The 18,509-nt window shown below is 36.0% G+C and overlaps 1 protein-coding gene across 1 annotated transcript in view; it reads left to right on the top strand.

Moving 5' to 3' along the window:
- Scml2 (Scm polycomb group protein like 2) overlaps positions 1 to 18,509 on the top strand; it is a 102,151-nt gene that overhangs the window by 64,688 nt on the left and 18,954 nt on the right. Inside the window, exons 15-26 of the mRNA XM_036175461.1 lie at positions 1,005 to 1,088; positions 2,377 to 2,460; positions 3,839 to 3,922; positions 5,260 to 5,343; positions 6,716 to 6,799; positions 8,164 to 8,247; positions 9,595 to 9,678; positions 11,697 to 11,780; positions 14,456 to 14,539; positions 16,354 to 16,437; positions 16,716 to 16,799; positions 17,352 to 17,656. Coding sequence (XP_036031354.1) covers positions 1,005 to 1,088; positions 2,377 to 2,460; positions 3,839 to 3,922; positions 5,260 to 5,343; positions 6,716 to 6,799; positions 8,164 to 8,247; positions 9,595 to 9,678; positions 11,697 to 11,780; positions 14,456 to 14,539; positions 16,354 to 16,437; positions 16,716 to 16,799; positions 17,352 to 17,656 — 1,229 coding nt within the window. The remainder of the gene's footprint in view (positions 1 to 1,004; positions 1,089 to 2,376; positions 2,461 to 3,838; positions 3,923 to 5,259; positions 5,344 to 6,715; positions 6,800 to 8,163; positions 8,248 to 9,594; positions 9,679 to 11,696; positions 11,781 to 14,455; positions 14,540 to 16,353; positions 16,438 to 16,715; positions 16,800 to 17,351; positions 17,657 to 18,509) is intronic.

The following is an 18,509-nucleotide window of genomic DNA, read 5'->3' as shown; positions in this document are numbered from 1 at the left end:
TCCCTGTAAAGCCTCCCAAAAATTCCTCCTTATCTCTGGAAAATCCATACCCTCTTTTTCTGACTAACTCTACTACATGTATAGAGGTTGTGCGCACACTTATAGTCCTAAATATAACATGTTCAATCTGTACAATAGTACCTGTACGTATGTTTTTAGAGCTGGCTTTTTGGCACAAGACAACCAATTGCTATATTCTTTCTTGGGGGAAGCTAGCTCTCCTGTTCCTAACTTTCCTCAGTTGCCTATATTTCTTTGGAAACATGTAAGGCACCGTGGGCATTACTGTATCCAGTTGCATATGTATTGGTGCCATTCTTGTCAGGTCACATACGGTCAATCGTGTTAGTAAGAATTTATGGGTGTTGCTTCTGATAGTACTGAGTGACACAGTCTTACAGCAAGCTCCCCTATCTTCTGGCCCTTAAAATCATTCTACCTCCTTTTGGGCAGTGTTCCCTGAGCCTTACCTTAGGTGCAGGAGTGTTTTGTAGATGGATCCGTTGTGACTGAGCTCCACATGTCTGTGTTTTCATTGCTTGTGGATTGCTGTAGTGTTTTCTGTCTTGCAAAGAGAAGTTGCACTAATGAGGAATACAGGCTCCTGTTACATTAGGACATGAGGACAAATGTTTATCAATTATTGTTAGGGATTGTGTTGTTTAGTAAATTAGTGGTTGTAGATTATTTTACAATAATCATTTTATGAGTACAGAGTTTTAAGCTGGGTTTCCAATACCAGTTACTCTCACCCCCTTGTTGAGCAAGTTTTAAGTCCAAGTAAAGAGCTGTTAGTTACAAAGAAGGTGTAAGTGCCATTGCTCTATAATTGGAGTTATCAAGCCATGAAGGGCATTGTTTCACATCCCTTGAAATTGATGTTAGACTTCTTTAGTATTAGAATCTTTATTATATGGAAAACAGTAGATTAAACATAATGGGTTCTAGGTTTAAATATACATAATGTCTGTTTTTTTTTTTTTTTATTTCATAACTCAATTAAGCTGAGGAAACACAAAAGGGCGAAACAATCACCACACCATGGAAAGACCAAGGAGGACTTTTTGAATTTGGAGAAGCAGCCCCAGGTTATTGCTTTATTTTGTTTTATCTATATTGATTCACATGATGCTTGCCTTATATTGAATAATGATGTAATGTTTGTAGAAGGCAAGCTGGTTTTTCACTTATAAAGAAACAAGTATAAGTACCACAATGATAAACTTGTAGATATTTTCACTGCGATAACTCAAATTTGTCTCTTATAATAAGTTCATCCTTTGAAAAAATTACATTGCTTCTTGATTACTGATTCTTTTCATGTTCCCAAGAAGATTGATAATCACTTTTTATGAAATTACCATTTAATTTCAACCTTTCTCCATACCCTTTCATCCTTCCAAAACCTCCCATTTCAACTCCCTTCTCTTTGCTAAAATTCATGGTCTCTTTTCACTCTAATTGTTAATGATCGTATTTAAGAATATATATGTACACACACACACACACACACACACACACACACACACTCCTAAATGTAACCTGTTCAGTCTGTATAATAATACCTATATATATGTTTTCTTGACTGGCTTTTTGGTACCAGTGAATTGGTGTGTTCTTCCCTGGGTACTCCTACCTTTCTCTGTCTTAATTTGTATATATATTGGTGCCATTCTTGTTCAGCTCATGTTTGAGCAGTGATGTGTGTGAGATTTTATGTGTGTTTCTCCTGATATTACTAGGAAACACAATCTTAGAAGAAGTTCCCTGAACCTCTGGCTCTGATGATCTCTCAGCCCCCTCTTGGATAGTGTTCCCTGAGCAGGAGAATTCTGTAGATGTATCCATTCTCATTAGACTCTACCACTCTCTGCAATGATTGGTTGTGGATCTCTGTAATGGTCTCTGGCTGTTGAAAATGAAAATGTCTTTGATGAAGAGTAAAGACTACAGATATCTTCAGGTGTAAGAACAGTGTTTATAGATTTTTGTTAGGGATTGTGCTGTTTTTTAGTAAGTTAGTGGTCATAGATTCTTCTCCAATAATCATCATTAGACCAGCACAGTGTTTTTAGCTGGGTTTCCAGTGCTAGGCATCTGTACCCTCTTGCTAAGTGAGTCTTAAGTCCAAGTAAAGAGCTCTTGGCACAAAGAAGGTCTGTATTCCACTATTGCATACTTAGAGTTATAATGCCATGATGGTAATTGTTACACATCAGGTGAACATGATGGTAGCCTTCTTTATAACAAGGCTATAATAAAGCATGCGCATTAGTACTGGAAGCTTTATAATTTGGAAACATAGTGAATTAAACATAATGTGTTCCAGATTTAAATGTACATAATCTTTGTTTTTCATTTCATACCTCAATAAAGCTAAGAAAAAACAAAAAGGCAAGACAGTGACCAAACCATGGAGAGACCAAGGCGGACTTTTTGAATATGAAGAAACAGGCCCAGGTGACTGCTTTGCTGTGTTTTGTTTTTATCTCTGTTGATTGACATAATATATGGTATATATTGAATAATGGTGTAATGATTTTAGAAAAAAAGACTGATTTTCACTTTTAAGGAAGCAGGTATAAGAACCACAATGATAAATCCTTAGAATTTTCACTGTGATGAGTCAAATTTGTTTCCTATTTTAATAAGTTCATCCTTTTGGAGAATTAAATTGTTTTTGATTATAGATTCTTTTTGTGTTTTCAAGGAGAATTAATTTGGTTTTATTTTTATTTTTTTGAGATTCTCTTTAAATGCAACCTTTCTCCATATGCTTTCCTCCCTTCAAAACGTCCCATGTCAACCACCTGTTCTGTGCCAAAATTCATGGCCTCTTTTTTGCAGTAATTGTTAGTGATTTTATTTAAGGATATCTATATGTGTACACACACACACACACACACACACACACACACACACACACACACACGTGTTCCAAAGTATAACCTGTTCAGTCTGTATAATAATACCTGTATGTATGTTTTCATGACTGGCTTTTTGCCACTAGAGAGAGAATTGCTGTATCCTTCTCTGGGTATTTACCATGTCTGTCCTCAGTTTCCTCAGTTATCTATCACCCTTTCAGTCAGTTTGAAGCACCATGGCCTTTTCTCTGAGCAGTTTGTGTATGTATTCTTGCCATTCCTGTTCAACTTACGTTTGGGCAGTGATATTTGTGAACTTTTGTTTCTCCTGATATTACTAGGAGACATAGTCATAGAACAAATTCCCTCACACTCTGATGATCTTTCTGTCCCACTTGGGTAGTGTTCCATGAGCCTTATCTTATGTGCAGGAAAGTTCTGTAGATATATCCATTCTGATTGGGCTCTAGCACTCTCTGCTTTAATTGGTTGTAGATTTCTGTAATGGTCTCTGGCTGTTGCCAAAAACAATTTCTTTGATGAACAGTAAAGACTACAGTTATCTTCAGGTGTAAGAATGTTTATACATGTTAGAGAGTATGCTGTTTTAGTAAGTTAGTGGTTGTAGATTCTTCTCCAAAAATCATCACTTGACCAACAGTGTTTTCAGCTGGGTTTCTAGTGCCAGGAATGCTCTCCACTTGTTCAGCAAGTCACAAGTCCAATTAAATGTTCTTTGACTAAAAAAAAATGTCTGTGTTCCACTGCTGCATACTTAGAGCTGTCATGTTATAATGGGCATTTTTACACATCAGGTGACCATAATGATAGTCTTCTTTATGACAAGGCTATAGTAGAGAATATGCATTACTATTAGAAGGTTTATTATTTGGAAAACAGTAGATGAAACATAATGTGTTCTAGAATTCAGTGTATATAATCTTTGTATTTCATTTCATTCTTCAATAAAGCTGAGAAAATACATAAGGGCAAGACAGTGACCAAGCCATGGAGAGACCAAGGAGGACTTTTTGAATATGAAGAAGCAGGCCCAGGTGACTGCTTTGTTTTCATATCTATTTTTTGAATAATGGTGTAATGTATTCAAAAGGAAGACTATTTTTCACTTTTTAGGAAACCGGTGTAATACCACATTGATCAATTAATAGAAATTTTTACTGTTCTAGGTCAAATTAGTCCCTGATAATAATAAGTTAATCCTTTTTGAGGATTAGGTTGCTGCTTCTTTTCAGATTCTTTCATGTTTTCAAGGAAATTGATCTCATTGTTTATGAAATTATCATGTAGCTGCAACCTTTCTCCATACCCTTTCCTTACTCCAAAACCTCCCATATCAACCCCCTTCTCTATGCTAAAATCATGGCTCCATTTCACACCAACTTTAATGAATCTATTTAAGAATATTTACATACACACACACACACACACACACACACACACACACACACACACATTCCAAAATGTAACTGGCTCAGTCTGTATAATAATAACTATATGTGTGTTTTCATGGCTAGATTTTGGGCAGCACACAGTGACTTGGTGTATTCTTCCATGGCTATTCCCACCTCTCCTGTTCCTAGTTTCTGTTAGTTTTCTACTTCCTTTGAGTAGGGTTGAAGCCTAGTGGACTTTTCTTTGTCTATCTTGTATATGTATTAGTGCCACTCTTGTTTAGTTCACATTTGAGTATTGATTTTAGTGAGATTTTATGTGTGTTTCTCCTGATATTACTAGAAGATAATGTCTTAGAAAAAATTTCCTCATCCTCTGGCTCTGATGATCTTTATTCCCTCCTTGGGTAGTGTTTCCTGAGCCTTATCTTTTGTTCAGGAGACTTCTGTAGATGTATCCATTCTAATTGTGTTCCACTCCCCTTTGTTTCATTGGTTGTGAATTTCTGTAATGGTCTCTGAATGTTGCAAACAAAAGTTCATTTTAAAAAGTGTAAAGACTACAGTTACCTTCAGGTGTAAGAACATTGTTTATAGATTGTTGTTGGGGATTGTGCCTTTTTTAAGTAAGTTAGTGCCTGTAGATTCTTCTCCAATAACCATCATTTGACCAGCACAAAGCTTTTACTCTGGTTTCCAGTGCCAGGCAATCTCTCCCTCTTGTTGAGCTATTTCAGTACAAGAGCTCCTGGTTAGAAAGAAGGTCTGTGTTCCACTGCTGCATACTCAGAGCTATCATGCTGTGATAGGCAGTGTTACACATCAGGTGAAATGATGGAAGCCTTCTTTATGACAGGCTGTATTAGAGAATATGCATTAGTCCTGGAAGTTTTATTATTTGGAAAACAGTGAATTAAACATAATGTGGCCTAGCTTTAAATGTACATAATCTTTGTTTTTCATTTCATACCTCAATAAAGCTGAGAAAAAACAAAAAGGCAAATCGGTGACCAAGCCATGGAGAGACCAAGGCGGACTTTTTGAATATAAAAAGGCAAGCCCAGGTGACTTGTTTTGTTTTTATCTGTATTCAATCACATTATGTTTGCTATTTATTGAGTAATGGTATACTTTTTTTTAAAAGGAAGTCTCTTTTTCACTTTTTAGGAAACCATTGTAATACCACAATGATAAATTCATAGACACTTTCTCTGTGATAAGTCAAATTTGTCTCTTATTGTAATAAGTTCATGCTTTTGAAGAATTAGATTGCTTCTTGATTACAGATTATTTTTGTGTTTTCAAGGAGAATTATCTATTTTTTATAAGATTGCTTTTCAATTGTAGCCTTTCTCCATATCCATTCCTCCCTTCATATACTACAATTTTCAACCCACATTTCTTCCCAGAATTCATGGTCTCTTTTCATCTTAATTGTCAGTGATTGTGTTTAAGAATATCTCTGTGTATACACACACACACACACACACACACACACACACACACACACACACATTCCTAAACCTGTTCAGTCTGTATAATAATACCTGTATGTGTGGTTTTCATGACTGGCTTTTTACCACTAGACAGACAGAATTGCTGTATCCTTCCCTGGGTATTTAGCATGTCTGTCCCCAGTTTCCTCAGTTACCTATCATCCTTTCATTAGGGTTGAGGCCTCATGGATTTTACTCTTAGCAGTTTGTGTATGTATTAGTGCAACTGTTCTTCACTCATGTTTGGGCAGTGATATTTGTGAGATTTTATGTGTCTTTCTCCAGATATTACTAGGAAACACAATCTTAGAAGTTCCCTGACCCTCTAGCTCTAGTGATCTTTCAGCTTCTTCTTGGATAGTGTTCCCTGAGTCTTATCTTATGTGCACGAAAGTTCTGTAGATGTATCCATTCTCATTAGACTCTACCACTCTCTGCAATGATTGGTTGTGGATCTCTGTAATGGTCTCTGGCTGTTGAAAATGAAAATGTCTTTGATGAAGAGTAAAGACTACAGATATCTTCAGGTGTAAGAACAATGTTTGAAGATGGTTGTTGGGGATTGTGATGTTTTTTAGTAAGTTAGTGGTCATAGATTCTATTCCAATAATCATCATTAGACCAGCACAGTGTTTTTAGCTATGTTTCCAGTGCTAGGCATCTGTACCCTCTTGCTAAGTGAGTCTTAAGTCCAAGTAAAGAGCTCTTGGCACAAAGAAGGTCTGTATTCCACTATTGCATACTTAGAGTTATAATGCCATGATGGTAATTGTTACACATCAGGTGAACATGATGGTAGCCTTCTTTATAACAAGGCTATAATAAAGCATGCGCATTAGTACTGGAAGCTTTATAATTTGGAAACATAGTGAATTAAACATAATGTGTTCCAGATTTAAATGTACATAATCTTTGTTTTTCATTTCATACCTCAATAAAGCTGAGAAAAAATACAAGGGTAAGAAAGTGACCAAGACATGGAGAGACCAAGGAGGACTTTTTGAATATGAAGAAGCAGACCCAGGTGATTGTTTTGCTTTGTTTTGTGTTTATCTGTATTTATTTACATGATGTTTGCCATATACTGAATAATGGTGTAATGTTTCAAAAGGAAGTCTGTTTTTCACTTTGTTAGGAAACCAGTGTAATACCACAATGATAAATTCATAGAAATTTTTACTGTACTAGGTCCAGTTTGTCCTTTATTATTATAAGTTCATCCTGTTGAGAATTAGATTGTTTCTTCATTACAGATAATTTTCATGTTTGCAAGAAAAATTTTCTCATTGTTTATGAAATTATCATTTAATTGCAACCATTCTCCATATCCTTTCCAACCTTCCAAACCTCTCACTTCAATCCTCTTCTCAATAACAAAACTCATGGCCTCTTTTCACACTAACTGTTAGAATTGTATTTAAGCATATCTCTATACACACACACACAGACACACACACACATGCAATCCTAAATATAGCCTGTTTATTCTGTATAATAGTCCCTGTTTATATGTTTTTTGACTGGCTTTTTGGCACCAGACAGAGAGTTGCTGTAACCTTCCCAGGGTATTCCTAGCTCTCCTGTTCCCAGTTTTCTTCAGTTTTTGGTCATCCTTTGAGTAGGGTGAAGCCTCATGGGATTTTCTCTGTTCAGTTTGTGTATGTATTGGAGCCATTCTTGTTCAGCTCATGTTTGAGCAGTGATGTGTGTGAGATTGTATGTGTATTCCTCCTGATATTAGTAGGAAGCACAGTCTTGGAACAAATTTCCTGACCCTCTGGCTCTGGTGATCTTTCGGCCACTCTCTCTTGGGTAGTGTTCCCTGAGTCTCCTTATCTTATGTACAGGAGACTTCTGTAGATGCATCCATTCTGATTGGATTCCACTACACTCTGCTTTAATTGGTTGTGGGATTTTGTAAGTCTCTGGCTGTTGGAAACAACAGTGTCTTTGATGAAGAATAAAGACTGCAGTTATCTTCAGCTTTAAGAATAATGTTTATAAATTATTGTTAGTGATTAGGCTCTCTTAATAAGTTAGTGGTTGTATATTCTTCTCCAAAAATCATCATTTGACCCACACAGAATTTTAGGTGGGTTTCCAGTGCCAGGCAATCTCACCCTCTTGTTGAGCTATTTCAGTACAAGAGCTCCTGGTTAGAAAGAAGGTCTGTGTCCTACTGCTGCATACTCGGAGGTATCATGCTGTGATGGGCAGGGTTACACATCAGGTGAAATGATGGTAGCCTTCTTTATGACAGGCTGTATTAGAGAATATGCATTAGTCCTGGAAGCTTTATTATTTGGAAAACAGTGAATTAAACATAATGTGGCCTAGCTTTAAATGTGCATAATCTTTGTTTTTCATTTCATACCTCACTCAATAAAGCTGAGAAAATACACAAAGGCAAGACAGTGACCAAACCATGGAAGGACCAAGGAGGACTTTTTGAATATGAAGAAGCAGGCCCAGGTGACTGCTTTGTTTTCATATCTATTTTTTGAATAATGGTGTAATGTATTCAAAAGGAAGACTATTTTTCACTTTTTAGGAAACCGGTGTAATACCACATTGATCAATTAATAGAAATTTTTACTGTTCTAGGTCAAATTAGTCCCTGATAATAATAAGTTAATCCTTTTTGAGGATTAGGTTGCTGCTTCTTTTCAGATTCTTTCATGTTTTCAAGGAAATTGATCTCATTGTTTATGAAATTATCATGTAGCTGCAACCTTTCTCCATACCCTTTCCTTACTCCAAAACCTCCCATATCAACCCCCTTCTCTATGCTAAAATTCGTGGCTCCTTTTCACACTAACTTTTAGTGAATCTATTTAAGAATATTTACACGCACACATACACACACACAGACACACATACACACACACACACACACACACACACACACACACACACTCCTAAATATACCCTGTTCAGTCTGTATAATAATACTTGTGTGTATCTTTTCATGACTGGGTGTTTGCCACCAGACAGTGAGTTGCTGTATCCTTTTCTGGATATTCCCACCTCTCCTCTTCCTAGTTTCCTCAGTTTTCTATCATCCTTTGAGTAGGGTGAAGCCTCGTGGAATATTCTGTCTAATTTGTCTATGTATTGTTATCATTCTTGTTCAGCTCATGTTTGAGCAGTGATGTGTGTGAGATTTTATGTGTGTTTCTCATGATATTACTAGGAAACACAGTCTTAGAAGAAGTTTCCTGAACCTCTGGCTCTGATGATATCTTAGCCCCCTCTTGGATAGTGTTCCCTGAGCAGGAGAGTTCTGTAGATGTATCTATTCTCATTAGACTCCACCACTCTCTGCTTTGATTGGTTGTGGATCTCTGTAGGGGTCTTTGGCTGTTGCAAATGTAAATTTCTTTGATGAAGAGTAAAGACTACAGTTATCTTCAGTTGTAAGAACAATGTTTATAGATTTTTGTTAGGGATTGTGCTGTTTTTTAGTAAGTTAGTGGTCATAGATTCTTCTCCAATAATCATCATTAGACCAGCACAGTGTTTTTAGCTAGGTTTCCAGTGCTAGGCATCTGTACCCTCTTGCTAAGTGAGTCTTAAGTCCAAGGAAGGAACTCCTGGTTAGAAAGGTCTATGTTCCACTGCTTAGAGCTATCATGCTGTGATAGACAGTGTTACACATCAGGTGACCATAATTGTAGCCTTCCTTATGACATGGCTATAGTAGAGAATGCAGTAGTAGGTGGAAGCTTTATTATTTTGGAAAACCTAGTTGATGAAACATAATGTATTCTGGCTTTACATGTTCATAATCTTCAATTTTCATTTCATATCGCAATAAAGCTGAGAAAAAACGCAAAGGCAAAACAGTCACCAAACCATGGAAGGGCCAAGGCGGACTTTTTGAATATGAAGAAGCAGGCCCAGGTGATTACTTAACTTTGTTCTGTTTAATCTTTGTTGGTTCACATTATGTTTGCTATTTATTGAATAATGGTGTAATGTTTTCAAAAGGAAGACTGTTTTCCACTTTTTAGGAAACCAGTATCATACCACAATGATAAATTCATAGAATTTTCACTTTGCTAGGTCAAATTAGTCCTTTATAATAATAAGTTAATCCTATTGGAGAATTACGTTGCTTCTTTTCAGATTCTTTTCATGTTTTCAAGGAAATTGATCTCATTGTTTATGAAATTATCATTTAGTTGCAACCTTTCTCCATACCCTTTCCTCACTCTAAAACCTCCCATATCAATCCCCTTCTCTTTGCCAAAATTCATGACCCCTTTTCACACTAACTTTTAGTGATTGCATTTAACAATGTCTACACACACACAGTCAGTGTCTCTCCCCCCCCCCCTCTCTCTCTCTCTCTCTCTCTCTCTCTCTCCCCCTCTCCCTCTCCCTCTCCCTCTCTCTCCCTCTCCCCCCCCTCTCTCTCCCTCTCCCCCCTCCTTCCTTCCCTCCCTCCCTCGTAAATATACCCTGTTCAGATTTAACCTGTTCAGACTGTATAATAATACTTATATGTATGTTTCCTCTTTTTGTTTGTTTGTTTTCATGAGTGGGTTTTTGCCACCAGACAGTGAGTTGCTATATCCTTCTCTGGATATTCCCACCTCTCCTCTTCCCAGGTTCCCCAGTGTTCTATCATCCTTTGGAGTAGGGTTGAATCCTCATGGGATTTTCTCTGTCTAATTTGTCTATGTATTGGTACCATTCTTGTTCAGCTCATGTTTGAGCAGTGATGTGTGTGAGATTTTATGTGTGTTTCTCCTGATATTACTAGGAAACACAATCTTAGAACAACTTCCCTGACCCTCTGGCTTTGGTGATCTTTCAGCCACTCTCTTTTGGGTAGTGTTCCATGAGTCTTATCTAATGTACAGGAGACTTCTGTAGATGTATCCATTAGGATTGGACTCTACTCTGCTATGACTGGTTGTGGGTTTCTGTAATGATCTCCAGCTGTTGCAAACAACCATTTCTTTGATGAAGTGTAAAGACTACAGTTATCTTTAGGTTAAAAGCAATGTTTATAGATGTTAGGGTTAGTGCTGTTTTGGTAAGTTAGTTGTAGGAGCCTGCCAACAGTCAGCTGGGTATCTGGGTAGAGGCATGTGGATTGAAGAGACAATGAAGAAGACAGACAAAAGTCAAGAGATCTGCCTGTCAATGCTGGACAGCCCCAAGTTTATTTCACAACCAGCCTATGCACAGTTTTGAAGGACAGAGGTAGAACAATGCACAGCATAGGCATTCAGCCACTATCTATCCTGTTCTTGAGGCAAGGATCAGGCAGTTTCTTTTTCTCTCTCAATATACCTCTGGCTGTCATCAGCAGCCTGCATCTAGCTAGATACTGTGTGTGTTCCTTCTTGTTGGCTAATCAGTACTTTCTGTCAGCTCTTCAAGGATGCTCTGTGGGCTGATCAGGACTTTCTAACAGCCCTTTAAGGAGACTCTGCAGGCTAATCAGGACTTTCTCACAGCCCTGGAGCTAGGAAGCTTGAACTCTATTGACTCAGAATTGACTTCAGATTCAAACCGAGAAACTGTGAGTTAGTTGTGGGCTTCCACAGTTAGTGGTTGTAGATTCTTCTCCAATAATCATTATTTGACCAGCACAGAATTTTTAGCTGGGTTTCCCATGCCAGGCAATCTTTCCCTCTTGTGGAATGAGTCTTAAGTCCAAGTAAGGAGCTGTTGGTTACAAATAAGGTCTGTGTTCCACTGCTGCATACTTAGAGCTATCATGCTGTGATGGACAGTGTTACACATCAGGTGAAATGATTGTAGCCTTCCTTATGACAAGGCTATAGTAGAGAATATGCATTAGTGGTGCAAACTTTATTATTCTGGAAAACCTAGTTGATGAAACATAATATGCTGTAGCTTTAAATGTATATAATCTTTATTTTTCATTTCATACCTCAATAAAGCTAAGAAAAAATACAAGGGCAAAACAGTGACCAAACCATGGAAGGACCAAGGTGGAGTTTTTGAATATGAAGAAGCAGGCCCAGGTGATTTCTTTGTTTCATTTTGTTTTTATCTATATTGATTGACATAATATGTGCTCTATATTGAATAATGGTGTAATGTTTTCAGATTCTTTTGTTTTCTTTGTTTTTTGAGACAGTGTTTCTTTGTGTAGTTTGGTTGCCTGTCCTGGAACTCACTCTGTAGATCAGGGTGGCTTCAAACTCACAGAGATCTGCCTGGCTCTTCCTCATGTGTGCTGGGATTAAAGGCGTGTGCCACCACTGCCAGGCCAGTGTAGTATTTTCAGAAGGCAAGCCTTTTTCACTTTAGGGAAATAAGTGTACATACCACAATAATAAATTCATAGATATTTTCATTTTGATAAGTCAAATTTGTCTTTTATTATAATATGTTCAACATTTTAGAGAATTACTTTGCTTCTTGATTACAGATTCTTTTCGTGTTTTCAAGGAGAATTAGATCATTTTTTGTGAGATTATAATTCTGTAGCAACTTTTCTCCATATCCATTCCTCCCTTCAAAGCCTTCCTTTTCCCTGTTTCTGTCAGTTTTCTATCCTTTTTTTGAGTAGGGTTGAAGCCTCGTGGTCTTTTCTCTGTCCAGTTTGTGTATGTAATTTGGCCATTCTTGTTCAGTCCATGTTTAAGTAGTCATGTTTGTGAGATACTATGTTTGTTTTTACTAATATTACTAGGTCTTAGAGCAAATTCCCTGACCCTGTGGCTCTGATGTTCTCTCAGCCCCCTCTTGGGTAGTGTTCTCTGAGTCTTATCTTATATGCAGGAGAGTTCTGTAAATGTATCCACTAGGATTGGACTCTACCACTCTCTGCTTTGATTGGTTGTAGATTTTTGTAATGGTCTCTGGCTGTTGCAAACAACAGTTTCTTTGATGAAGAGTAAAGACTATAGTTATCTTCAGGTGTAAGAACAATGTTTATAGATTTTTGTTAGGGATTGTGCTGTTTTAGTAAGTTAGTGGTTTTAAATTCTTCTCCAATAATCATCATTTGTTCAGCACAGAACTTCCAACTGGGTTTCCAGTACAAGGCAATCTCTCCCTCTTGTTGAGCTAGTCTTATTTTCAAGTAAAGAACTGTTGATTACATAGAAGGTCTGTGTTCCACTGCTGCATGCTATGATGGGCATTGTTACACATCAGGTGACCATAATGGTTGCCTTCTTTATGACAAGGCTAGTAGAGCATATGCATTAGTATTAGATGCTTTATTATTTTGGAAAACAGTAGATTAAGCATAATGTATGTGTTCTAGCTTTAAATGTGTATAATCTTTGTGCCTCAATAAAGCTAAGAAAAATGTAAGGGCAAAACAGTCACCAAACAATGCAAAGTCCAAGGTGGACTTTTTGAAAATGAACAAGCTGCTCTAAGTGAATGCTCATGGTTGTGTGTATATGTATTATATTATAAATATGAATTATATATGAAAATTAAGTATATGTGAATAAATTTAAATATATGAGAAACACCTTTTGAATATATATAATCATTAGATAGATAGATAGATAGATTCCCAAAGTGTTTACCATATATTGAATGATGGTTTTAGATGTTTTTAGAAGGAAATTTTTTTTCTTTTTTTCAACAAATGTAAGTAGCACAATGATATATTCATAGAAATTTTCATTGTGATTCATCAAATTTGTTATAATTATTTTGTTTGAATTAGATTGTTTTCTGATTATAGCTTTTTTCATATTTTCAAAGAGACAATTCTTTTATTTTGAGATTATAGTTTAATTTCAACCTTTCTTCCTACCTGATCCTCCCCCAAAAGTTTGTATATACCCCTCCTTCTCTCTGCCAAATATGTCCTTTTTTCTCACTAATTGTTAGTGCTTGCATTCAGGAATATCTACGTACACATATAGCCCTGAATATAACTTGTTCATTTTGTATAGTAGTACTTGAATGTATTTTTTTACGACTGTCTTATTACACCAGAAATTGAATTGTTATGCTCTTCCCTGGTGATTTCCACCTCTCCAATTCCTACCTTTCTTGAGTTTTCTAGCATTTTCTAGAGTTCTTTTGTGTAGGATTTAGGCCTTATGGGCTTTTCTCTGTCCAGTTTGTATATGTTTTGCTGTCATTCTTGTTCATCTCATGTTTGAGCAGTGATATTAGTAATTTCTCCTGATATTACTAGGAGATTCAGTCTCAGATTAACCTTTTTTACCCTTTGGCTCTTTTATTGGTCATGGTTCTCTATGATTGTCTCTGTTGCAAACAAAAATTCTCTTGATAAAGAGTAAAGACTACATTATGTACAGGTATAAGAACAATGTTTATAGATTGTTGATAGGGATTGTGCAATTTTAGTAAGTGGCTTTAGATTCTTCTCCAATAACATAATATGACTAGCACAGAGGTTTTAGCTGGGTTTCCAGTGTCACACATTCTCTCCTTCTTGGTCAGAGAATCATAAGTCCAAGTAAATAGCTGTTGCTTATAAAGAAGTAGTTCCACTGCTGCATACTTAGAGTTATCATGCCATGATGGGCATGTTACACATCACATGAGCTTGATGATAGTCTTCTTTATGACAAGGCTATATTAGAGCATATGCATTAGTATTAGAAGCTTTATTATTTGGAAAACAGTGGATTAAACATAATGTGTTGTAGCTTTAAATGTATATATTCTCTGTGTTTCATTTCATACCTCAATAAAGCTGAGAAAAAACGTAAGGGCAAAACAGTCACCAAATCATGGAAAGACCAAGGTGGACTTTTTGAATATGAAGAAGCAGGCCCAGGTGATCGCTTTGTTGTTATTTTTTGTTTGTGTGGGGTGTTTTTAAATCTGTATTTATTCTCATGTTTTCTGTATATTGAATATTGCTGTAATATTTTTAGAAGGGAAGACTTTTTCACTTTTAGGAAGACTAATATAAGAAGTAGTATAATGAAAAATTTAGAAATTTTCAGTGTGATAAGTCAAATTTGTCTCCTATTGTAGTAAGTTTATTCTTTTGAAGAATTAGATTTTTCCTGATTATATGGTTTTTCATTTTTTAAAAGAGAACATTTTCTTTTTTTAAGATGATTAAATTTCAAGCTTTCTCCTTACCCTTACCTTCTCCATCTCTGCCAAATGTATGGCCTCTTTTCTCAGTAATTGTTAATGCTTTCCTTCAAGAATATCTATGTAGCTAGGCATGTGAGTCACATGCCTTTAATCCCAGTTCTCTGGAGGCAGAGGAAGGCAGATCTTTGTAAGTTCAAAGCCAGCCTGGTCTACAGAGCATGTTCCAGGACAGCCAGGGCTGTTACACAGAGAAACCTTGTCTCAAAAAAACCAAAAGAAAAAAAAAGAATATTTATATACACGTACAGCCCTGAATATAACTTGTTTGGTCTGTATAATAGTAACTATGTATATTCTCATGGCTGGCTTTTTCACATTAGACAGTGAAATGGTGTGCTTCTACCTGGGGATTCCCATCTCTCCCATTCCCTGTTTTCTATAGTTCTTTTGTGTAGGGTTGAAACTTCATGGTCTTTTCTCTGTCCAGTTTGTATATGTATTAGTGTGATTCTTGTTCAGCTCATGTTTTGGCAATGATGGTCATGAGTTTTTATGTGAATTTCTGTAGACTGAAGTTTCTCGGTCCTGCCCAGTCCCACCCAGGCAGCAGCTGTTTTAATAAAATAATCACTCAGAGGCTTAATACTAATTACAAACTGATCTATGGTTCAGGCTTATTGCTAACTAGCTATTACATCTTAAATTAACCCATTCTCATTAACCTATGTATTGCCATGTGTCTTGTGGCTTTGCCTGTATCCTAATACATCTTGTTCCTCTGGGCGGGTCACAGCATATCCCTCCGTCTGCCTTTCTTCCTCTAGTATGTCTGCTTGGATTCCCTGCCTGCCTCTCTCCTGCCTTGCCATAGGCCAAAGCAGCTGTATTTATTAACCAGTGGGAGCAACACATATTCACAGCATACAGAAAGACATCTCACATCACATTTCTTCTGATATTACTAGGAGAACCTCTGGCTCTTTACAATCATTCCACCTCCTCTTGAATAGAGTGCAGGAGTGTTCTATAGATGTATCCATTCTGATTGGGCTCCACCACTCTTTGTTTTGATTAGTTTTTTGTTTATTCTAATGGTCTCTGTTATAAACAAGTTTTCTTGATGAAGAATGAAAACTACTGTTATCTGGGTGTATGAAGACAAATGTTTATAGATAGTTGTCGAGGCCTGTGCTGGTTTATTTAAATTTAAATTCATGGTTGCAGATTGTCTTCCAATAACCATTACTTCTCTAGCACATAATTTTTAGCTAGATTTCTAGTGCCAGTTATAGTTTCCCTCATGTTGAGTAGCTCTTAAGTCCCAAGTAAAGAGTATTTGGTTACTGCCAAGATATGCATGCCACTACTGTGTCCTTAGAGTTATTGTGCCATGTTGTGCATTGTTAAATGTCATATGAGTATGATGATAACCTTTTATGACCATGCTACATTAGAAGCTTTATTATTTAGCATGTATACTGGAATATAATGTGTTCCAGCTTTAAATGTACATAATACTTTTCATTTCATACCTCAACAAAGCTGAGAAAAAACGCAAGGGCAAGACAGTCACCAATCCTTGGAAAGAACAAGCTGGAATTTTTGAAGATGAAGAAGCTGCCCTAGGTGATTGCTTTGTTTTTTTTTTTTTTAAATCCATATTGATTCACAAGACGTTTGCCATATATTGAATAATGGTGCAATGTTTTTAGAAAACAAGACTGTTTTTCACTTTTAAGGAAACAAGTATAAGCACCACAACGATAAATTCATAGAAATTTTCACTGTGATAAGATTCATGACTATGCTGCATTAGATGCTTTATTATTTAATATGCATACTAGAACATAATGTGTTCCAGCTTTAAATAAGCATTTTTTTTTTCATTTCATACCTCAACAAAGCTGAGAAAAAACGCAAGCGCAAAAGAGTCAGCAAATTTTGGAAAGACCAAGCCAAACTTTTGGAAGATGAAGAAGCAATTCCAGGTGATTGACTTGCCTTGTTTTGCTATATTGGTTTACAAGATGCTTGATCAATATTAAGTGATAGCATGTTCTTTTCATAATGAAAGACAGTTTTTGTTTTAAGAACTCCAATACAAGAAGTAACACAATGATAAATTGATACAATTTTTAATGTGCTAAATCAGATTTGCTGTTTATTCTAACAAATTCATCATCTTTAGAGAATTAAATTGTTTCCTGATTATGAAAATTTAATGCTCCTAAAATTTCATTTTGACTGGCATTCTTGTCTTAACACTGTTTTACTTTTTAGTGATTTTATTTATTGTTAAATAATTTATACCTTATATTTTGATCTTAATGTGTTCCCTGCCCCAGCTCTTCCAATGTCTTTCCCTCATCTTGCTTTGTATAGGATATTATATTCCTTCTCTTTCTTAACTCAAAAAGGAAAACTTAAAAATTAGGTGTCTAATTTGTGTTCTTGTGTACTTTTAAAGATATGCTTAAAGGTTTTTGAGTCATATGATAGTGTTTTTAACTATATCATTTTCTTTAATTTTTGTTTCTAAGCTCTTTTCTCAGCCCTTTCAGTGCACAGTACAGAGAACACACCGCCTTCCTCCGCTGAACAAACAAAATCTTCCACTTCTGAGATAACAAAGCCTTCCACCTCTCAGAAAACAAAGTCTCCCACCTCCAAAGGGGCTCAATCTTCAAAGAAGTCTTCACGGAAAACAACCATTGTACTACCAATACCAAAGGCTAGCAAGAAGTCAGGACAAACTAAGCCAACTAGAGATACTTCAGCTACTAAGAAAGGCATTACTATTAAAATTGTCCTACCAAAGAAGAAAGGTGGAAAGTCAGGAAAAAAGGTTAGTCATGTCTCTTGCTAATTTGTATTGTAAGTCTTTGTATTGGAGTATTATTTTTAACATGCAGTTTAGCAATTCACTAAAACTATGCTGACGTTTTTAGTACTGTTTTAAATGTATAAGGTTTTTTTTTTTTGGTCTTAGGTTTTCTATTTGGAGAAACATGAGGAACTTATACTTCTATATTACAGTTCATCATCAAAGGCAGTCAAAGCAGGAACTCAAATAGGGCAGAGAGGGGAGCTGGAGTTGGGGGTGGAACAGAAGTAATATCTAAAGTAAAGTAGTCATTGGACAGTATTAACTAGTATTTACTGATGATGAAAGAACAAAGAGTAAATGAGTTGGAGAATAGAATAGAAACTATCCAATGCAAAAAGCTGGTACAGAATTTAAAATATAGAGAAAGAGAGTAAGTTGATATTTTCTTAACATGTAATTAGTCAAGAGGAAGTGAGTCAGTGATAGATTGGGACAGGAAAATAGTGAAGAAAATTTTTTCTTATAATCATTTCTAGTCCTGCACAGTTTATATCACAAATAGATATAAATATATAAACAATTACATTATGAAAGCGTGAATGGGGAAGATAAGAATCTATATAATTTTAGTTTCAACATTTTATCTGAAATATGGTACATTATGAATGTTCATTTGAAAATTATGCACAGTTAAGGATTAACTTCTAATCATAATGTAAAAAATGTAGAGAAGTATGTGTACCTAAAAACCAAGGAAGAAATTAAAATGGAATTTTAAGTATTCAGATAACCCCTCAAAAGATAGGATAAGTAGAACCACTACAACAAAAAAGAATAAAGAAAACAAATAGAAAGTATATAATAAAATGGT

The sequence above is a fragment of the Onychomys torridus genome, chromosome X, assembly GCF_903995425.1.
Source record: "Onychomys torridus chromosome X, mOncTor1.1, whole genome shotgun sequence".
Classification (NCBI taxonomy): Eukaryota; Metazoa; Chordata; class Mammalia; order Rodentia; family Cricetidae; genus Onychomys; species Onychomys torridus.
This window is presented reverse-complemented; position numbering and strand designations above follow the sequence as displayed.